The following is a 17,222-nucleotide window of genomic DNA, read 5'->3' on the forward strand; positions in this document are numbered from 1 at the left end:
TGCCTATGAATTTCATAAAGTCATTGTTTTTGAAAGCTGAGTAGTACTCCACTGTGTAGATGTACCACATATTCTGTATCCATTCATTTGTTGAGGGACATCAGGGTTCTTTCCAGCTTCTGGCTATTATAAATAAGGCTGCTATGAACATAGTGGAGCATTTGTCCTTGTTATATGTAGGAGCATTTGGGTATATGCCCAGGAGTGGTATAGCTGGGTCCTCAGGTAGTGCTATGTCCAATTTTCTGAGGAACCTCCAGACTAGTTTTCAGAATGGTTGTACTAACTTCCAATTCTACCAACAATGGAGGAGTGTTCTCCTTTGACCACATATTCGCCGGCATCTGTTGTCAACCTGAGTTTTTGATCTTAGGGATTCTGACTGGTGTCAGGTGGAATCTCAGGGTTGTTTTGATTTGCATTTCCCTGATGACTAAGGATGTTGAACATTTCTTTAGGTGCTTCTCAGTCATTTGATATTCCTCAATGGAGAATTTTTTGTTTAACTGTGTACCCCATTTTTAATAGGGTTATTTGACTCTCTGGAGTCTAACTTTTTGAGTACTTTGTATATGTGGATGTTTTGGGTTAGGAGCTTTTTGAGTTTTACATTTTTGTTGATGGTTGTTTCAGTGTTTTCTATGGTATCTTCTGCCTTTCAGATTCTCTCTTCTTTGTCTTGTATTCCGTTGGTGATGCTCTTGGTTTCTCTTTCCTAGGTTTCTACCTCCAGGGTTGTCTCTCTTTGTGGTTTCTTTCTTGTTTCTATTTCCATTTTTAGACATTTAGATCATTGTGTTCAATTCCTTCACCTGTTTGGTTTTGTTTTCCTGTTATTCTTTAAGGTTTTTTGTGTTTCCTCTTTAAGGGCTTCTACTTGTTTACCCTGTGTTGTCCTGTATTTCTTTAAGGGAATTATTTATGTCCATCTTAAAGTCCTCTATCATCGTCATAATATGTGATTTTAAATCCAAATCTTGCCTTTCTGGGGTGTTGGGATATCCAGTATTTGCATTGGTGGGAGAACTGGGCTCTGATGACTTGATCTTTGTTTCTGTTGCTTAGGTTCCTTCGCTTGCCTCTCGCCATGTAGTTATCTCTGGTATTAACTGGTCTTTCTGTTTCTGACAGTGGCTTGACTCTTCCTGTATTCCTGTGTGTCAGCACTCCTGGAGACTGGCTTTCTTCCAGCTGCCTCTGGGTACAGAGAGCTGTGTCACAGGGTCACCTCAGGGCACAGGCTAAAACTGGAAGGATATCGTTGTAGACTGCTCCTAGGTTCCTGTGTCTAGAGGGCTCCTGGAGGGTTCCTTTTGGGTCAGTAATGTAAGGAGAAATAGTGGTCTCCCCTGACAATCTCAGGATTGTCCGAACTTCTGAGTGTCCACCTCTTTCCCCCAAGGCATCTGGGTACAGAGAGCTATGGGACTGTGTCAGCTCTGGGCAGAGGCCTAATTTATGTCTTTATTCTTGACACTTGAGAAGTAGAGGCCTGTCAGATCTCTCTGAGCTTGAGGCCAGCCTGATCTACAAAATGAGGTCCAGTACAGCTAGGGCTACACAAAGAAACCCTGCCTTGAAACACAAAACAAAACATCTCTCTCTCTCTCTCTCTCTCTCTCTCTCTCTCTCTCTCTCTCTCTCTCTCTTTCTCTCTCTTTCTCTCTCTTTCGCTCTCTCGCTCTCTCTATCTATCTATCTATCTATCTATCTATCTATCTATCTATCTATCTATCACAGCCAGGGCTACACAAAGAAATCCTGTCCTGAAAAACAAAACAGCATCTTCCTGTCTATTTGTCTGTCTGTCTATCTATCTACTATAGCCAGGACTACACAAAGAAACCCTATCTATCTGTCTGTCTGTCTATCCATCCATCCATCTGTGTATGCGTGTGTGTGTGTGTGTGTGTGTGTGTGTATGTGTGTATGTTTATGTTTGTTTGTATATATGTGTGTATTGTGTTTGTGTATATGTATGTGTGTGCATATGTGTGTGTGTGTGTATATATATATATATATATATATATATATTTTTTTTTTTTTTTTTTTTGCTATTTATACAGGACTGGACCGCAACAAATTAATCAACTTGGCTTATCTACTGGGCAGTGATTATACTGAAGGGATTCCAACTGTTGGCTGTGTAACAGCCATGGAGATTCTCAATGAATTCCCTGGTCGAGGCCTGGACCCACTCCTAAAATTCTCGTAAGACATTTCCTCATGCTTTTAATTCAGGTATTTATATAAATACTCAGACTAACACATGGATTATTTTTTTAACTGAGCTCTTAACTATGTTGCCTAGGCTGAGCTCAAACTTGCAGTCCTCCAACCTTAGCTTCCTGTGTAGCTGCTACTGTAGGTGTGTGCCACCACTTCTGGGAATCTGTTTCACAAGCTGTCCCAAGTCAGTGTACATTGAGGGAGTAGTTGGAGACAGTGGCTGTGGTTTCTAGGGCCTTGGTGAGTCTGGTTTTGGTCTATTTTAGTTTCGTTTTAGTCGTGTGCCTGCTTTATCCTAGTCTAGGGACACAAAGACAGTTCTGCAGTGCTTATTGGTATGTGAACTTCCTCTGAGTTCATTTGAATGGTTGTAGAGTAGCCCATGACTCAGATATGCAGGCCCTAGTAATGGAAAAGATGAGTAGTTATATTCTACACCCTTAGGGTTCCTTGTGGGATTAAATGGGTAATGGAGAAGCAAATGAAATTGTTCAGTGTTGCTAGTGATATATTTCAGTGTTATAAAAGAAGTCAACCATAAGTGTGCTTTGAGGTCCAGGGCCAGGAGCTTACATTGTAAAGACACTGTCCATGAAAACCCATGTGCTGACCCAGAGGTATGCTGTCTTAAGGTGCAACTTCTGAGTTTTGGAGAAATTGATGTATTTGGGGTATGTTATTACATAGCTCATCAAACATGTTCAGTAAAGAACTATGTAGCTACAAATAATATTCTTTTACAAATGAAAAAATAAAGAAACACTGCAGAATATGCATTAAAATGATTATCTTAAATTTTGGTTTATGCAATTACAATCAATTGGAAGAAGTTGCAATTATATGCACATTGTATCTATTAGACATGCACATGCATGCATGCATGCACTCTTGCTGGTATTTAATTTTCTTACATCCTTTTTCCTGTTTTGGAACTAGATTTTTTCCCTTACATAGTTTATCCTGATTATTTTTTTCTCTTCCCTTTGTTCCCAGCTCTTCCCATTCAGATCAGCCTCCTTTCTGTCTCTCATTAGAAAGCAAATAGGCTTCTATGGGATGATAATAATAAGACAAGATATGTTAAAACAAAACTAATACATCGGAATTGTATAAAACAAATAAACAGAGGCAAAGAGCCTAAGAGGAGGCACAGGAAACAGAGATACACTATTTACATATTCAGGAATCCTATAAAAGCACTAAACTGGAAGCCATAATATATAGGAAAAGGACAGTCTTCCCACGTCCTTTTCTCTGGGGTTCCTTGAGCCCTTAGGGGAGGGACTTAATAGACACACCCTGATTAGGTCTTAGTGTTTCAAGGTCTCTCACCTTCTATATGATGTCTGGTTGGGGGACTTTGTGTTTGTTCCCTCTGCTTCAGGAGGAAGCCTCTCTGAGGATAGCTAAGCAAGGCACTGATGTATAGCAGAATGTCATAAGGGTTCATTGCTCCTTTTTTTTTCTTAAAAATATTAATATTTAGGGGTTGGGGATTTAGCTCAGTGGTAGGGCGCTTGCCTAGAAAGCGCAAGGCCCTAGGTTCGGTCCCCAGCTCCGGAAAAAAGAAAAAAAATATTAATATTTGGTTCTTAACCTTGGGTTATCTAGGCTCAGGTTCTTGGTCACCTAAGCAGTGTTAGGTGTAGGTTCCATCTCCTGGACTAGGCCTTAACTCACACCAGATATTGTTATTTCTACAAGCTTTGTACCACCATCATTGCCTAAGTATACCTTGCGGGCAGGACACCATCAGAGATCAAAGGGTTTGTTGCTAGGTTGATGTTTTTTATATTTCTCTTTCGGTAGCATGCAGAGTACCTTCCTGTACAGAAGATGCTGGCACATAGGGTGAAGGCCGTGTAGGCTCCAGTTTGACTTCTCTGTGTTCAGTAAGTTGTGTAGGTGTTGTCTTAAGCAATAGTTTCTTGTCGGTTTGTCAAAGCAGCCTGTAGTCTTCACAGCAGCTGTTTTTTTTTTTTTTTTTTTTTTTTTTTTTTTTAAATTACTATGGTAACAGCTCAATTAGATGTAACCCAATCCTGGAACTGGAAGCTTCATTTGGTGACAGGAGGCATCTATTTGGGGTCTGTCTCCCATTATGTGGCAATTTCATTTAGATTGTCTTCATATATGTTTATATTTTTTAGAAAGTTTCTACTGTATTAAGTTTCCATACTACCCTTCAAATAGTTCTTAATTTTAGCTGTCTCTCTCTGTATTTCCTACCATCTGTCTCCTCTCTTCTCTTTTACCATGTGATCCTCCTATTCCAGCACTACCAGCCCCCATCCATAGCTACCTATTCTATTTTCATTTCATAGGGAGATTTATCAATTTCCCCTAGTCGGTTACTCTAAATCTACATCTAAACCTAAACTTAAATCTAATTCTTTGTGGTTCTACGGATTATAGCTTTGTTGTCATTGACTTAACAGCAAATATCCATGTGTAAATAAATGCATAACCATATTTGTTCTTCTGTGTCTGGGTTACCTCACACAGGGTGACTTCTTTTTTGGGTCCATCCACTTGCCTGCAAATTTCATGATTTCACTTGTTTTTAATGGTGATATAAATAATATGGCATTGTGTATATGTACCTCATTTTCCTTATTCATTCTTCTGTTGAGTAAGGGACATATAGGTTCTTTTCAATTTCTGGCTACTATAAGTAAAGCAATAGAGATGGGTAAGTGGTTGGGTAAGTGTTCGTGTGGTGGAATGAAATGTCCTTAAGGTAGATCAGTTCCCATCTTTCTGAGGATCTGATGCATTAATTACAATTCTGTCTATACAGTTTGCAGTCCCACCAGCAATGGATGAGTGTTCCCTTATTCCACATCCTTGATAATATAAGTTGTGTTATTGGTCTTAGCCATTCTGATGAGCGTAAGATGAGACCTCAGAGTAGTTTTGATTGGCATTTCCCTGAAGGCTTAGGATATGGAAAATTTCTTTGTTTCTTAGCCCTTTGTGATTCCTCTATTGAGAATTCTCCTAGATCTGTACCCCATTTTAAAATTGGGTTGTTTTCATGATATCTAGTTTCTTATGTTCTTTATATATTTTGGATATTAGCCTTCTATTGAATGTGGAGTTGGTTAAAAAAATCTCCCATTCTGCAGACTGCCACTTTGAATGGTAGTCTCCTTTTCATACAGAAGCATCTCAGTTTTATGAGGTCCCTTATGTGACCTCATATGTCCATGTCCCTATATCCTTATGATTCTCTGGATTTCCTCAGTGTCTGTTGTTATGTTACCCTTTTCATTTCTAATTTTGCTCACTTAGTTCTTTCCTCCGTCTTTTTGTGAGTTTGGATAGGCGTATGACAATCCTTTTTATGTAGACTCTTAGTCTTGTGAACTTCCCTCTTAGAATCGCCTTAATTTTGTCCCATAAATTTGGGTATTTTGTGTATTCATTTTCATTCAATTCTAGAATGATTTAATTTCTTCCTAAACCCAGTGGTTACTGAGTAGAGTTGTTCAGTTTCCATAGGTCTGTAGGCGTTCTGTTGTTGTTGAAGTCTAGCTTTAATTCGTGATGGTCTGATAAGGTACGGAGGGTTATTTCAATTTTCTTGTAGCTGTTGAGACTAGTTTTGTGTTCTAGTACAGGGTCAATTTGAAGACAGTTCTGTGATGTGCAGAGCAAAAGGTGTATTCTTTTGTGTTTGAGTAAAGTGATCTATAAATATTTTTAGTTCTACTTGGTTTATAATGTCCATGTCATAGTCAGGGTTTCTATTCCTGAACAAACATCACAACCAAGAAGCAGGTTGGGGAGGAAAGGGTTATTCAGCTTACATTTCCATGTTGCTGTTCATCACCAAAGGAAGTCAGGACTGGAACTCAAGCAGGTCAGGAAGCAGGAGCTGATGAGGGGCCATGGAGGGATGTTTCTTACTGACTTGCTTCCCCTGGCTTGCTCAGCTTGCTCTCTTATAGAACCCAAGACCACCAGCCCAGGGACGGCACCACCTACTATGGGCTGTTTCCTCCCCCTTGATCACTAGTTGAGAAAATGCCTTACAGTTGAGTCTCATGGAAGCATTTCCTCAACTGAGGCTCCTTTCTTTGTGATAACTCCAGCTTGTGTCAAGTTAACACACAAAACCAGCCAATAGAGTCGTCCATTAATGGCAACATTTCTCTGTTTAAATTTTGTCTGGATGACCTATCCATGGGCAAAATGATCATGAGTGGGTACTGAGGTCTTCCAGTTTGTGGGGGCATTGTGTGGTTTAAGCTGTAGTAGTGTTTCTTTTACCAAGATGCCCTTGTGTTCAGGGGTGTTAGAATTTCTTGAAGGCAGGCCGAGTAGTCTCATTTCTGCCTAACTCGGATGTAGGATGAAGGCAGAGCTAAAGTTTAGAAAGAGGGGTAGGGATATAGCAGAGCCCTCCATGCCACCTTGTGGATTGTTTTTAATTTGTATTTATTTTTATTTTTTAATTTTTTTTATCCCAGTTGCATTTAAATTTGGGTTTAAATTAAATTTAAACCCAAAATGTTTAGATTTGTTTAAGAAGAAAAGGAGCTCTAAAGATTCTGGGCCGCTGTTTGCAAATAGGCTTGGGATAGCTGCAGGGAGCGAGGGACAGCAGCTCCTCTTCCAGACACGTGCCCTTCACTTTCATGGTGGCTACATCTTACAGTCTCCTCACAGCATGGCCGAGAGACTCAGCCCCACTCTTTTCCCTCTTCTTTTGCAATGCCTGACTCTCTTTCTTTCAGGGATGTATTTAGGGTAGATACTCAGTGTGCTTTGCTAATATTATGCTGTAAAACTGGTTAAGAAAACATTTTCTTAGGGGCTGTAGAGATGGCTCAGTGGTTAAGAGCATTTATTGCTTTCCTAGAGGACTCAAGGACAGTTCCCAGCACCTACATCAAGTACCCTCCAAGGGCACCTGCACATATGTGACAGTTACACATACTCATGACAGTTACACATATACTCAAAACAAAATGAGCAAAAAATTAAGAAAGCATTATTTTCCCCTTGATTTTGGTGAAGACTATAAGCCTTTGAACAGCAGATGGCGCTCTGAAGTTGCTCAATCTGCAGGCTGGAACCCTGTTGCTGGTACTAATTTGTTAGGAAATAGAACTGAAGGGCAGGTACACAGGTGTTCTTCAGGAACCACTGAAAGTTGGGTAGGTGAGGAGCATGTTTGAGTGTTCATGGTATTATCTCTCAGTTTTCTGTTGGCACATTGCAGTTACCTACCTTAAACTTCCACCAATAGCACCTGGTGTTTTTGCTCCTGACTCTGAAACTTGCTTGGGAGTGTTTTATTCCTAGTCTCTGTCTTGGAACAGCTCAAAGCTCAAGGACCTGCTGAAAGTTTCACATGCCAGGCACTGTCAGTAGACAGATAGAATGCTGCTAGACCTTGGATAGTCTCCATTGAGATCGCTGCAGTGAACACAGGTTTCTCAAGGAGTGGTGGTGGCTGCTTCAAAGGGCAGCTTTGTCCAAAACCAGGAAGTGGACGGGCATGTTTTATGCCCCTCAGCTTCTTGATCATTATCCAAAGCCACAGAGATGGACGATTGATCTCTTCATCAGAGGAGCATTAAAGGAAAAAAAACAAAACAAAACTGAAGAAGTGCACGACAATAAATTGTCACTGAGATAGAAAACATTTTAAAATGGACTTAATATAAAAAAGTTAAAATTAACAGTCTAATTTTGCTTAGAACATTATCCAGCACATGAGAGCAATAGTGCTTGCTTCTGTTTATAATTTAAAAGACCTATTTATGTCTCTCTTTGTGCCCAGTGCCCCGTCTATCATATCCTACTTGGCGCTGAATGATGTCTACACTAAAACAACCAATATATTCTTGATATTTTTGGATCCACTGTACCTTTCATTTCACTGACAGGGGGCCTGGAGAAGTTGTGGCTTTGTGCTGCTGTGGTTTGAAGAGGAGCTGTGGGGGTTTGTCATCTGAGATTCTAGTCCCATTTGTGAAATGTTGAGCAAGGTACTTCTAAGTGAGTTTATTTCTTCTTTTTGAGGGGTGAGAGTAATGACAGTACACATGAAATATTTAACATGCAGGAAGACCTGTACCTTGCAGCTTAGTATTCTACACTGCATATATTTGAATTCGGATTTGAAATTACGTTTCCTTCTAGTGTGACAACTACAACATCTCTCTGTTTGGTAAGTAATTACCCCTGTTATCTTGCAGAGAGTGGTGGCACAAAGCTCAAAATAACAAGAAGGCTGCAGAAAATCCCTATGACACCAAAGTGAAAAAAAAATTACGGAAGTTGCAGCTGACACCTGGTTTCCCCAACCCTGCAGTTGCAGATGCCTACCTCAGGCCTGTGGTGGATGACTCCAGGGGATCGTTTCTGTGGGGCAAGCCTGATGTTGACAAGATTAGAGAATATCCTTTCTTTCTTCATATTTATGGGGATATTAAGCCTCTCTCTTAGGGTTTTACTGCTGTGAACAACTCTTATAAGGACAACATTTAATTGGGACTGGCTTATAGATTCATAGGTTCAGTCCATTATCATCAAGGTGGGAGCTTGGCAGCTTCCAGGGTAGCAAGCTATAGGAGGAGACTGCTAGGAGAAGAATGGCTTCCAGGCAGCTAGGACTAGGGTCTTAAAGCCCACGCCCAGGGACACATGTATGCCAACAAGGCCACAACTCCTAATAGTGCCACTCCCTGGGCCAGCCTTTACAAATCATCCCAGCTGCAGATTAAAACTTGGGGAAAAGTATCCTGTTTTTTTTGGTTTTTGTTTTTTTTCCCCAGTGCTGGGGAATGAACTCAGGGTTTCATGCATATGCAGCAAATATCCTTCAATATAGATCTTAATTTGAAAGAAGCAGCTACAACATGCATGGCATGACCACATGTTTAAGAGTAATTAGTCTGAAAGACAATGGAAGATTGCTGTCCTTCCATTCTATGTATTTAAATAATAAATTGGTTGGCTGTTTCAACATCTACAATAGATTCAACCCAAGTACAACTTCCTTTCATAAAGAAGTATGTAGAATATCTACCCCCTGCTTTTATTCTAGGTTAGCCATGCTTTGCAGTGAGGAGTCTTCAGTGTGCTAGTATGGATTTTTGAGTCTCTTCTTCCTTTGGAGATTGATTAGAACTTACTGCAAGATGATCTTATTCTGGGAGATTCAGGGAATGGTAACAATGATTGGCTTTTGAATATATTATTATTATTATTATTATTATTATTATTAGTAGTAGTAGTAGTAGTAGTAGTAGTAGTAGTAGTAGTGTGAGGTCCGAGTTGAACCTCTTCCAGGTCCTCTTGAATGAGACTCACTGAGCAGTGATTGATGTAATAGCAAGAGGAGTTTAATTCTGACATGTCGGGGTCCTCCCACTTCAAGGGGAGACAACCTTGAGCAGATTTTAACAGGTGATTATAAACCTTGCAAACAATTGGGGCAGAATCCGCACAATGGTAACTAGGCAGGGTACTGTGCACATTTGGTAGAGCAAAACTGAAAGAGCCAGGGTTGGGGTTAATCTAAGGCCAGTGGGAAAGCTCCACTGCAAACCTCCAAGCACAAAGACCACTCCCTTCCAGGAAGTAGTTAGTTCCCGGAGCAACTGCAAACCAAATTGTCAAACAAAGCTACCTATGACTCCAAATCAACCTCCTCTTGACTCCCAACCGTTCCCCCTAGAAAGTCCAGAACGGTTCATTGATCACGAGTCAGCTTGAAGGTCACTTTACCCCATCAATAATACCCTGCTTAGTTATTAATTGCTTGAATTCTGCCCCAATTTTTTGGAAGGTATATAACTCTCTGCCAGAGTCTGCTTGGGGTTGTCTCCCCTTGAAGTGGGAGGACCTCAGCATGCCAGAATTAAACTCCTCTTGCTATTGCATCGATCACAGATTCCGTGAGTCTCATTCAAGAGGTCCTGGAAGAGGTTCAATTCAGACCTCACAAAACAACTTTCAGATTGGACTCAGTGTACCATTCAAGACTTTCCCAAGGGGAGGGAGTTGGTTGGAAGCCACAGGTAGCTTTGTGTGACAGTTTGGCTTGTACCTGTTCCAGGAACTAAACCAGCTTTTTTCTTCTTGGAAGGGAGGGGTCCTTGTGCTTGGAGGTTTGTGGTGGGAATTTTCCAACTGGCCCTAGACTGGTCCCAACTCTGGCTTTTGCATTTGTATTACCTGTTAAATCTCTTTCAGAAATTGTGTAAATCTTAACTTCCAGCACATTTTGTCAGAGGTATTTTGGCTGGAACAGGATGAAGACAGATGAATCCCTGTATCCAGTACTAAAGCAACTGAATGCCCACCAGGTAATTGTGGATTTTCTTTATATCCAGAGTGATGACTGCAATTAGTAGCTGTTAATGTCCTGTTAACTCTTATTTTAGGGCAAGTAGCTGAAGACTTGAAATGATGACACCTTATAAACAGAGTGAAACAGAAGAAGGGATTGGGTCCTAAGTCTGTTTATGTTAGTGCTACAGTGTCCTTGTTTTGCTAACTTTGAAAAAATTCTAGTCTTTTAAATAACTTAATAGTAAGATGAAATATATTACTCTTCCAGAGCTATCTTCAGTTGTTAAAAGCTCAGGAAACATTCACACCAAAACAATTTTTTCAAACACTAACATTTTAATTTACAACTTAGGATCTGGTCTATATACTAACATTTCTAACAAGAGAGGTTTTTGTTGAGTAAATGCTCTTTTATATGGCATTCAGTGTTTCCAAATGGATGTGTGTGCTTGCCTTATTCATGTGTCCTGTTCATATCAGATAAGCCTTCCCCCATCTCAGAAGCCATTGATGAAATATACATGCAATTAGAAATAAGACTATAGTGTTTAAAACAATGGAATCAGTTTCCATTAAATTTGGGTAATTTAGGAGAAAAATCCAAATGGACAATGTTTTAAAAAATTTCCCGTGGGTTTCCTGTTGTCTGTCTGATGATATTACTTACCAGCAATAGAAGCCTACTACGAATGAAAATATTTTCTAGTGACTAGTTATTAATTTCCTTTCCAGGATGAATTTTTTCTTTCTAAAAAGCAAAGATAGTCTAGAAAGTAATGGAAGTAGATTAGATCTGCTACCTCCTTTCGAGGTGTGCTTTCTTTGTGTTTATTTTCCTTTGTTTCCCATGTTAATTTGCTCCTGTACATGCATCTCTCTTAACAGAGTGGGTCTCCTTTCCCCTGGCTCATGAGCATATACCATCTTCTGTGAATTGCATTGCTTTTCATGGTTTCAGAGGACTGGCTTAAAGTCCATGAAAGTTCACTCTGGCTGTTTCTGTGTTGCTGGGTGTTTAGTTTTCAAGTAATTATAAGTAATGCCGTAATTCACACTAAGATTTAAGACTATCTCTCAACAGTGCAGTTACTGAATTTTACTTGACCTGATTTTACTTGACCTTTCCTATGTGACTTTTAATTGCTCCCAGTGCATCAGTGAACTTGTCCATTGAAGGTACTATGCGATGATAATGGTTTTAAAAGAAAGGCATTGAATGGCTTAGGCACAGACTAATTCTGTTGTTGCCAAAGAAGAGGATAAAATTGTTATGAAAACAAAACAAAACAAACAAACGAACAAAAAACAGCTAGAATTGTCTTCTGGAGGCCATAATTCCAAATTCTTGGAACTAATAATTCACAGTTCAACGTGTCAATTTGGTATAGAAACTACTCACTTACCTGATTTTTTGCTTTATTTTATTTTAGACCCAGCTACGGATTGATTCCTTTTTTAGACTAGCCCAGCAGGAAAAACAAGATGCCAAACACATAAAGAGCCATAGGCTGAGTAGAGCAGTGACTTGTATGCTAAGGAAAGAGAGGGAAGAGACAGCTGGTGAGCTGAAGAAAGTGCCTGAGACCCTGGACAAAGCAAACGGAAAAACCCAGAAAAGAAGCCAACCAAACACAAGAGAGACTTCAGTCCCCAAAAGAAGGAGGCCTTCAGGAAATGGTGGGTTTCTAGGGAACTCCTACCTCTCAGAATTACCCCAGGAGTCTTCTAGTGAGGAGGCAGAAGGTTCATCTATGATCAGTGCACAACAGAGAAGAGCAGCTGAGTCATCAAATGTCAGCTGCTCGGATTTGCCTGACTTAGTGAGAGACACTCCTCATGGGAGGGATGGCTATATGTCCACTAGTAGCTCCAGTGAGGATGGCGAGGACAAAGCCAAGGCTGTCTTAGTGACTGCTAGACCTGTATTTGGGAAGAAAAAGGGGAAACTAAAGAATATGAGGAGAAGGAAAAAGAAAATCTAATTAAAAACAAAAACAAAAACAAAAACAGTCATTTAGAAAAACAGTGCTTGCAATGAATATGTATTGAAAGCATAAGATTAAATCTATTTGTATAATCCGTTTTTAATTCTCTTTTTAATTTCTAAAGTTTATAACAATCAAAGAACAGAAAAACTTCATATAAAAATACATCTGTTTTACTGTTCATATTGTTATCTTCACACAAAACTGAAACATGGTATGTTTTAGTCAAACTGTTGTGTGGTAGCTAGGTTTACCATTACACCTGGTTTACCATTACAGGGATAGACATGTACCTATACCTGTTAGCTTATGTGGTGCAATACCAGACAAATCACACCAACTGCAGGTCTTATGTGGGAGGTTTTATTGGCAAAGGCAGCCTAGGGGTGGGGGGTGGTGAAGAGGGAAGAAGAAGAGGAGAAGAAAAGAAGAAGAGGAGAAGAAAAGAAGAGGAGAAGAAGAGAAGAAGAGGAGAAGAATTAGGAAGAAGAGTGTTGTAGGGTTTTACTGCTATGAACAGAAACCATGACCAAGGCAACTCTTGTAAGGACAACATTTAATTGGGGCTGGCTTACAGGTTCAGAGGTTCAGTCCATTATCACCAAGGCAGGAGCACGGCAGCATCCAGGCAGGCATGAAGCTGGAGGAGCTGAGTTCTACATCTTCATCTGAAGACTGCCAGCAGATACTGACTTCCAGGCACTTAGGATGAGAAACTTATAACACACACTCACAATGACACACCTACTTCAATATGGCCACACCTTTTAATCCTGCCTCTCCCTGGGCCCAGCACACAAATGATCACAAAGAGAAAGAGGAGGAGGCTGCAGGCCAGGGATGAGCTTCTGGCTGTGGATGGATGCACTGATGATCTGATGCTAACATTCCTTTTTTTTATCATAAAGAGAGAAAAAAAGGGCCGGGGGAGGGGATGGTGAGGGGGGATTAGGAGTATAGGGTCTCTTAAATTGATTCCTGCTATCTAGTGGCATTGCCGACATTGGGGTGCAGCTGACCTTCACCATTGGGGCTCATTTGATAGCGGTTCACGTCAGGTTCCTCTGTGGAGAGTGGTTGGTAATTCTATAAAAGGAACTGATTGTTTCGTTAGAAAAATTTTGAATTTGTTACTGGAATAATGTGGAGATGAGTTTAATGAGCCATTAAGCCAGAAAAATGAGAAGTGGGGTTAGGAAAGGCAGTATCGACTTCCATACAGGGTTTTTGAAAACTCAGGAATTAGAGGCCTTACACTGTTCTATTCCCTGCAGTTTTTGGTTATCTGATTGTAGCTGCTGAATTTTGTTTCTAACTATTCTTGACTCATTGATGGAGAAGCATCATTTTTTAAAAAAATTTTTTATCGAATTTTTTAAATTTACATTTCAAATGTTATCCCCTTTCCCAGTTTCTTGACCATAAACGTCCTATCCCATTCCCCCTCCCCCATCTTCTATGAAGATGTTTCTCCACTCATTCAACCACCCCTTCCTGCCTCCCCACCCTGACATTGCCCTACACTGGGGGGTCCATCCCTGGCAGGTTCAAGGGTTTCTCCTCCCATTGGTGCCCAACAAGTCCATCCTCTGCTACATATGCAGCTGGATCCATGGTCTTTGAGTGGTGATTTAGTCCATGAGAGCTCTGGTTAATTGGTATTATTGTTCTTATGGGGTTGTAAACCCCTTCAATTCCTTCAGTCCATTCCCTAACTCCTCCAATGGGGACCCTGTTCTCAATTCAATGGTTGGCTGCGAGTATCTGCCTCTGTATTTGTGATGCTTTGGCAGAGTCTCTCAGGAGACAGCTATGTCAGGCTCCTGTCAGCATGCACTTCTTTGCATCAGCAATATTGTCTAGGTTTGGTGGCTGTATATGGAGTGGATCCCCAGGTGGGACAGGCTCTGATGGCCATTCCTTCAGTCTCCTCCAATCATTGTCTCCACATCTCCTCCTGTGAATATTTTTGTTCCTCCCTCAAAGAAGGACTGAAGCATCCACACTTTGGTCTTCCATCTTGAGCTTCTTGTGGTCTGTGAATTGTATCTTGGGTAATCTGAACTTTTGGGTTAATATCCACTTATCAGTGAGTGCAAACCATGTGTGGTTTTTTGTGTTTGGGTTACCTCACTCAGGATGATAACTTCTAGTTCCATCCATTTACCTATGAATTTTATGAAGTCATTGTTTTTGATAGCTGAGTAGTACTTAATTGTGTAAATATACCACATATTCTATATCCATTCCTCTATTGAAGGACATCAGGGTTTTTTTCAAGCTTCTGGCTATTATAAATAAGGCTGCTATGAACATAGTGGAGCATGTGTCCTTGTTATATGTTGGAGCATCTTTTGGGTATATGCCCAGAAGAGGTATATATAGATGGGTCCTCAGGTAGTACTATATCCAATTTTCTGAGGAACCTCCAGACTAGTTTTCAGAGTGGTTGTACCAGCTTGAAATCCCATCAACAATGGAGGAGTGTTCCTCTTCACATCCTTGCCAGCATCTGTTGTCACCTGAGTTTTTGATTTTATGGATTCTGACTGGTGTGAGGTAGAATCTCAGCGTTGGTTTGATTTGCATTTCCCTGATGACTAGGGATGTTGGACGTTTCTTTAGTTGCTTCTCAGCCATTTGATATTCCTCAGCTGAGAATTCTTTGTTTAGCTGTATACCCCATTTTTAATAGAGTTATTTCATTCTCTGGAGTCTAATTCTTGAGTACTTTGTACATGTGGGATATTAGCCCTCTATTGGAGGTAGGATTGGTAAAGATCTTTTCCTAATCTGTTGGTTTCCATTTTGTCCTAATGACAGTGTCCTTTGCCTTACAGAAGCTTTGCAGTTTTATGAGATCCATTTGTCGATTCTTGATCTTAGAGCATAAGCCATTGGTGTTTTGTTCAGGAAATTTTCTCCAGTGCCCATGTGTCTGAGATGCTTCCCCACTTTTTCTTCTATTAGTTTGAGTGTATCAGGTTTGATGTGGAGATCCTTGATTCACTTGGACTTGAGCTTTGTACAGGATGATAAGAATGGATCAATTTGCATTCTTCTATATGTGGACTTTCAGTTGAACCAGCACCATTTGTTGAAAATGCTATCTTTTTTCCACCGAATGGTTTTAATGCCTTTGTCAGAGATCAAGTGACCTAAGTGTGTGGGTTCATTTCTGGTTCTTCAATTCTATTCCATTGATCTACCTGCCTGTTTTTGTACCAATACCATGCAGTTTTTTATCACTATTGCTCTGTAATACAGCTTGAGGTCAGGGATGGTGATTCCCCTAGAAGTTCTTATATTTTTGAGGATAGTTTTCACTATCCTGCATGTTTTCTTATTCCAAATGAATTTGCAAATTGCTCCATGAAGAGTTGAGTTGGAATTTTGATGGGGATTGCATTGAATCTGTAGATTGCTTTTGGAAAGATGGCCATTTTTACAATATTAATCCTACCAATTCATTAGCATGAGAGATCTTTCCATCTTCTGAGATCTTCAATTTCTTTGAGAAGCATCATTCTTTTTGGAGGAAAAGGCAAAGATCACTTTTATTCACTATAAGAACATCGTCCCATCAGTTCTGAAGCACCACTGTTGCCAGATAATCAATCTGTCATTGGAGGGAAAGCATGGTTTGAATCATTTCTTGAAGGTCATTGTCAAGCTGGTAAGGGAATTTTTTGTATAAGGTTAGGGAGGTAGTACTAACACCTAGAGTACTCCCACAGGCACCAGGAATGGCATGAGTTTGAATTGCCCTCTTGTTATTTCAGGCTGGTATTGTGTCTCCAGCTGGGATTGGTAGAGCTCTTTCCCAGGGACTACTCCTAATTCAGGGAAAGGAACACCAATGTGCAAACTACGGACCAGCTGAAAGGTAGATGATGATATACTTGAGTGCCACAGAGAATTGACATGTTCTGGTATGTAGGGCACTAAAGCAGAGATGAGGTATCAAGAGTTGTATTGGCTGGTTTTATTTGTCAATTTGACACAAGCTGAAGTTATCACAGAGAAAGAAGTCTCAGTTGAGGAAATGCCTCTATGAGACCCAGTCTAAGGCATTTTCTCAACTAGTGATCAAGCGGGGAAGACGCAGCCCATTGTGGGGGGTGCCATTCCTGGGCTAGTAGTCTTGGGTTCTATAAGAGAGCAAGTTGAGCAAGCTAGGGGAAGCAAGCCATTAAGTTACAGCTCTCTATGGCCTCTGCATCAGCTCCTGTGTCCTGCCCTGTGTGAGTTCCAGTCATGACTTCCTTTGGTGATGAACAGCAATATGAATGTGTAAGCTGAATAAACCATTTCCTTCCTAACTTGCTTCTTGGTTGTGATGTTTGTGAAGGAATACAAACCCTGACTAAGACAAGGGTTATGGCTCTGTTGCAGTCTAGGGGACTTAGCATTCCTATAGAATGTGTCCCTGATGTCTTAAAACAGTCTGCCATGCCAAAAAAGGGTGATAGAGAAGAAGTATGGGGTCATGGCAACACCAGAGTTGGGGCAGCTGATGAAAAGTGAGGTGAAGCTGCTTGTTGGGGTCACTTTTAAGTTGCAATTGTGAATTAGTTCCAGAAGGTATGCATAGCCAGCAATCTTTAAAGAGATAAGGTGGGTGACATTAAGGAATTGGTAGGCAAAAGTCAGTGTCTGAAGCAGAGGGTGAAATGACAGGTTAGTACCATTTAT

General features: G+C 40.5%; 1 protein-coding gene across 7 annotated transcripts in view; it reads left to right on the top strand.

The window, feature by feature from the left end:
* Positions 1 to 16,849, top strand: part of Ercc5 (ERCC excision repair 5, endonuclease) — a 49,386-nt gene extending 32,537 nt beyond the window's left edge. For 2 of the 7 annotated variants that reach the window (XM_087565260.1, XM_087565263.1), the window contains exons 12-14: positions 2,067 to 2,211; positions 8,130 to 8,231; positions 8,442 to 8,642. In XM_087565260.1, the coding sequence (XP_087421386.1) occupies positions 2,067 to 2,211; positions 8,130 to 8,226 (242 nt within the window). In that variant the 3' untranslated portion in view covers positions 8,227 to 8,231; positions 8,442 to 8,642. 7 annotated transcript variants of the gene reach the window in all.
* Positions 16,850 to 17,222: the final 373 nt, after the last annotated feature.

This window comes from Rattus norvegicus, chromosome 9 (assembly GCF_021556685.1).
Source record: "Rattus norvegicus strain SHRSP/BbbUtx chromosome 9, alternate assembly SHRSP_T2T, whole genome shotgun sequence".
NCBI classification, from domain to species: Eukaryota; Metazoa; Chordata; class Mammalia; order Rodentia; family Muridae; genus Rattus; species Rattus norvegicus.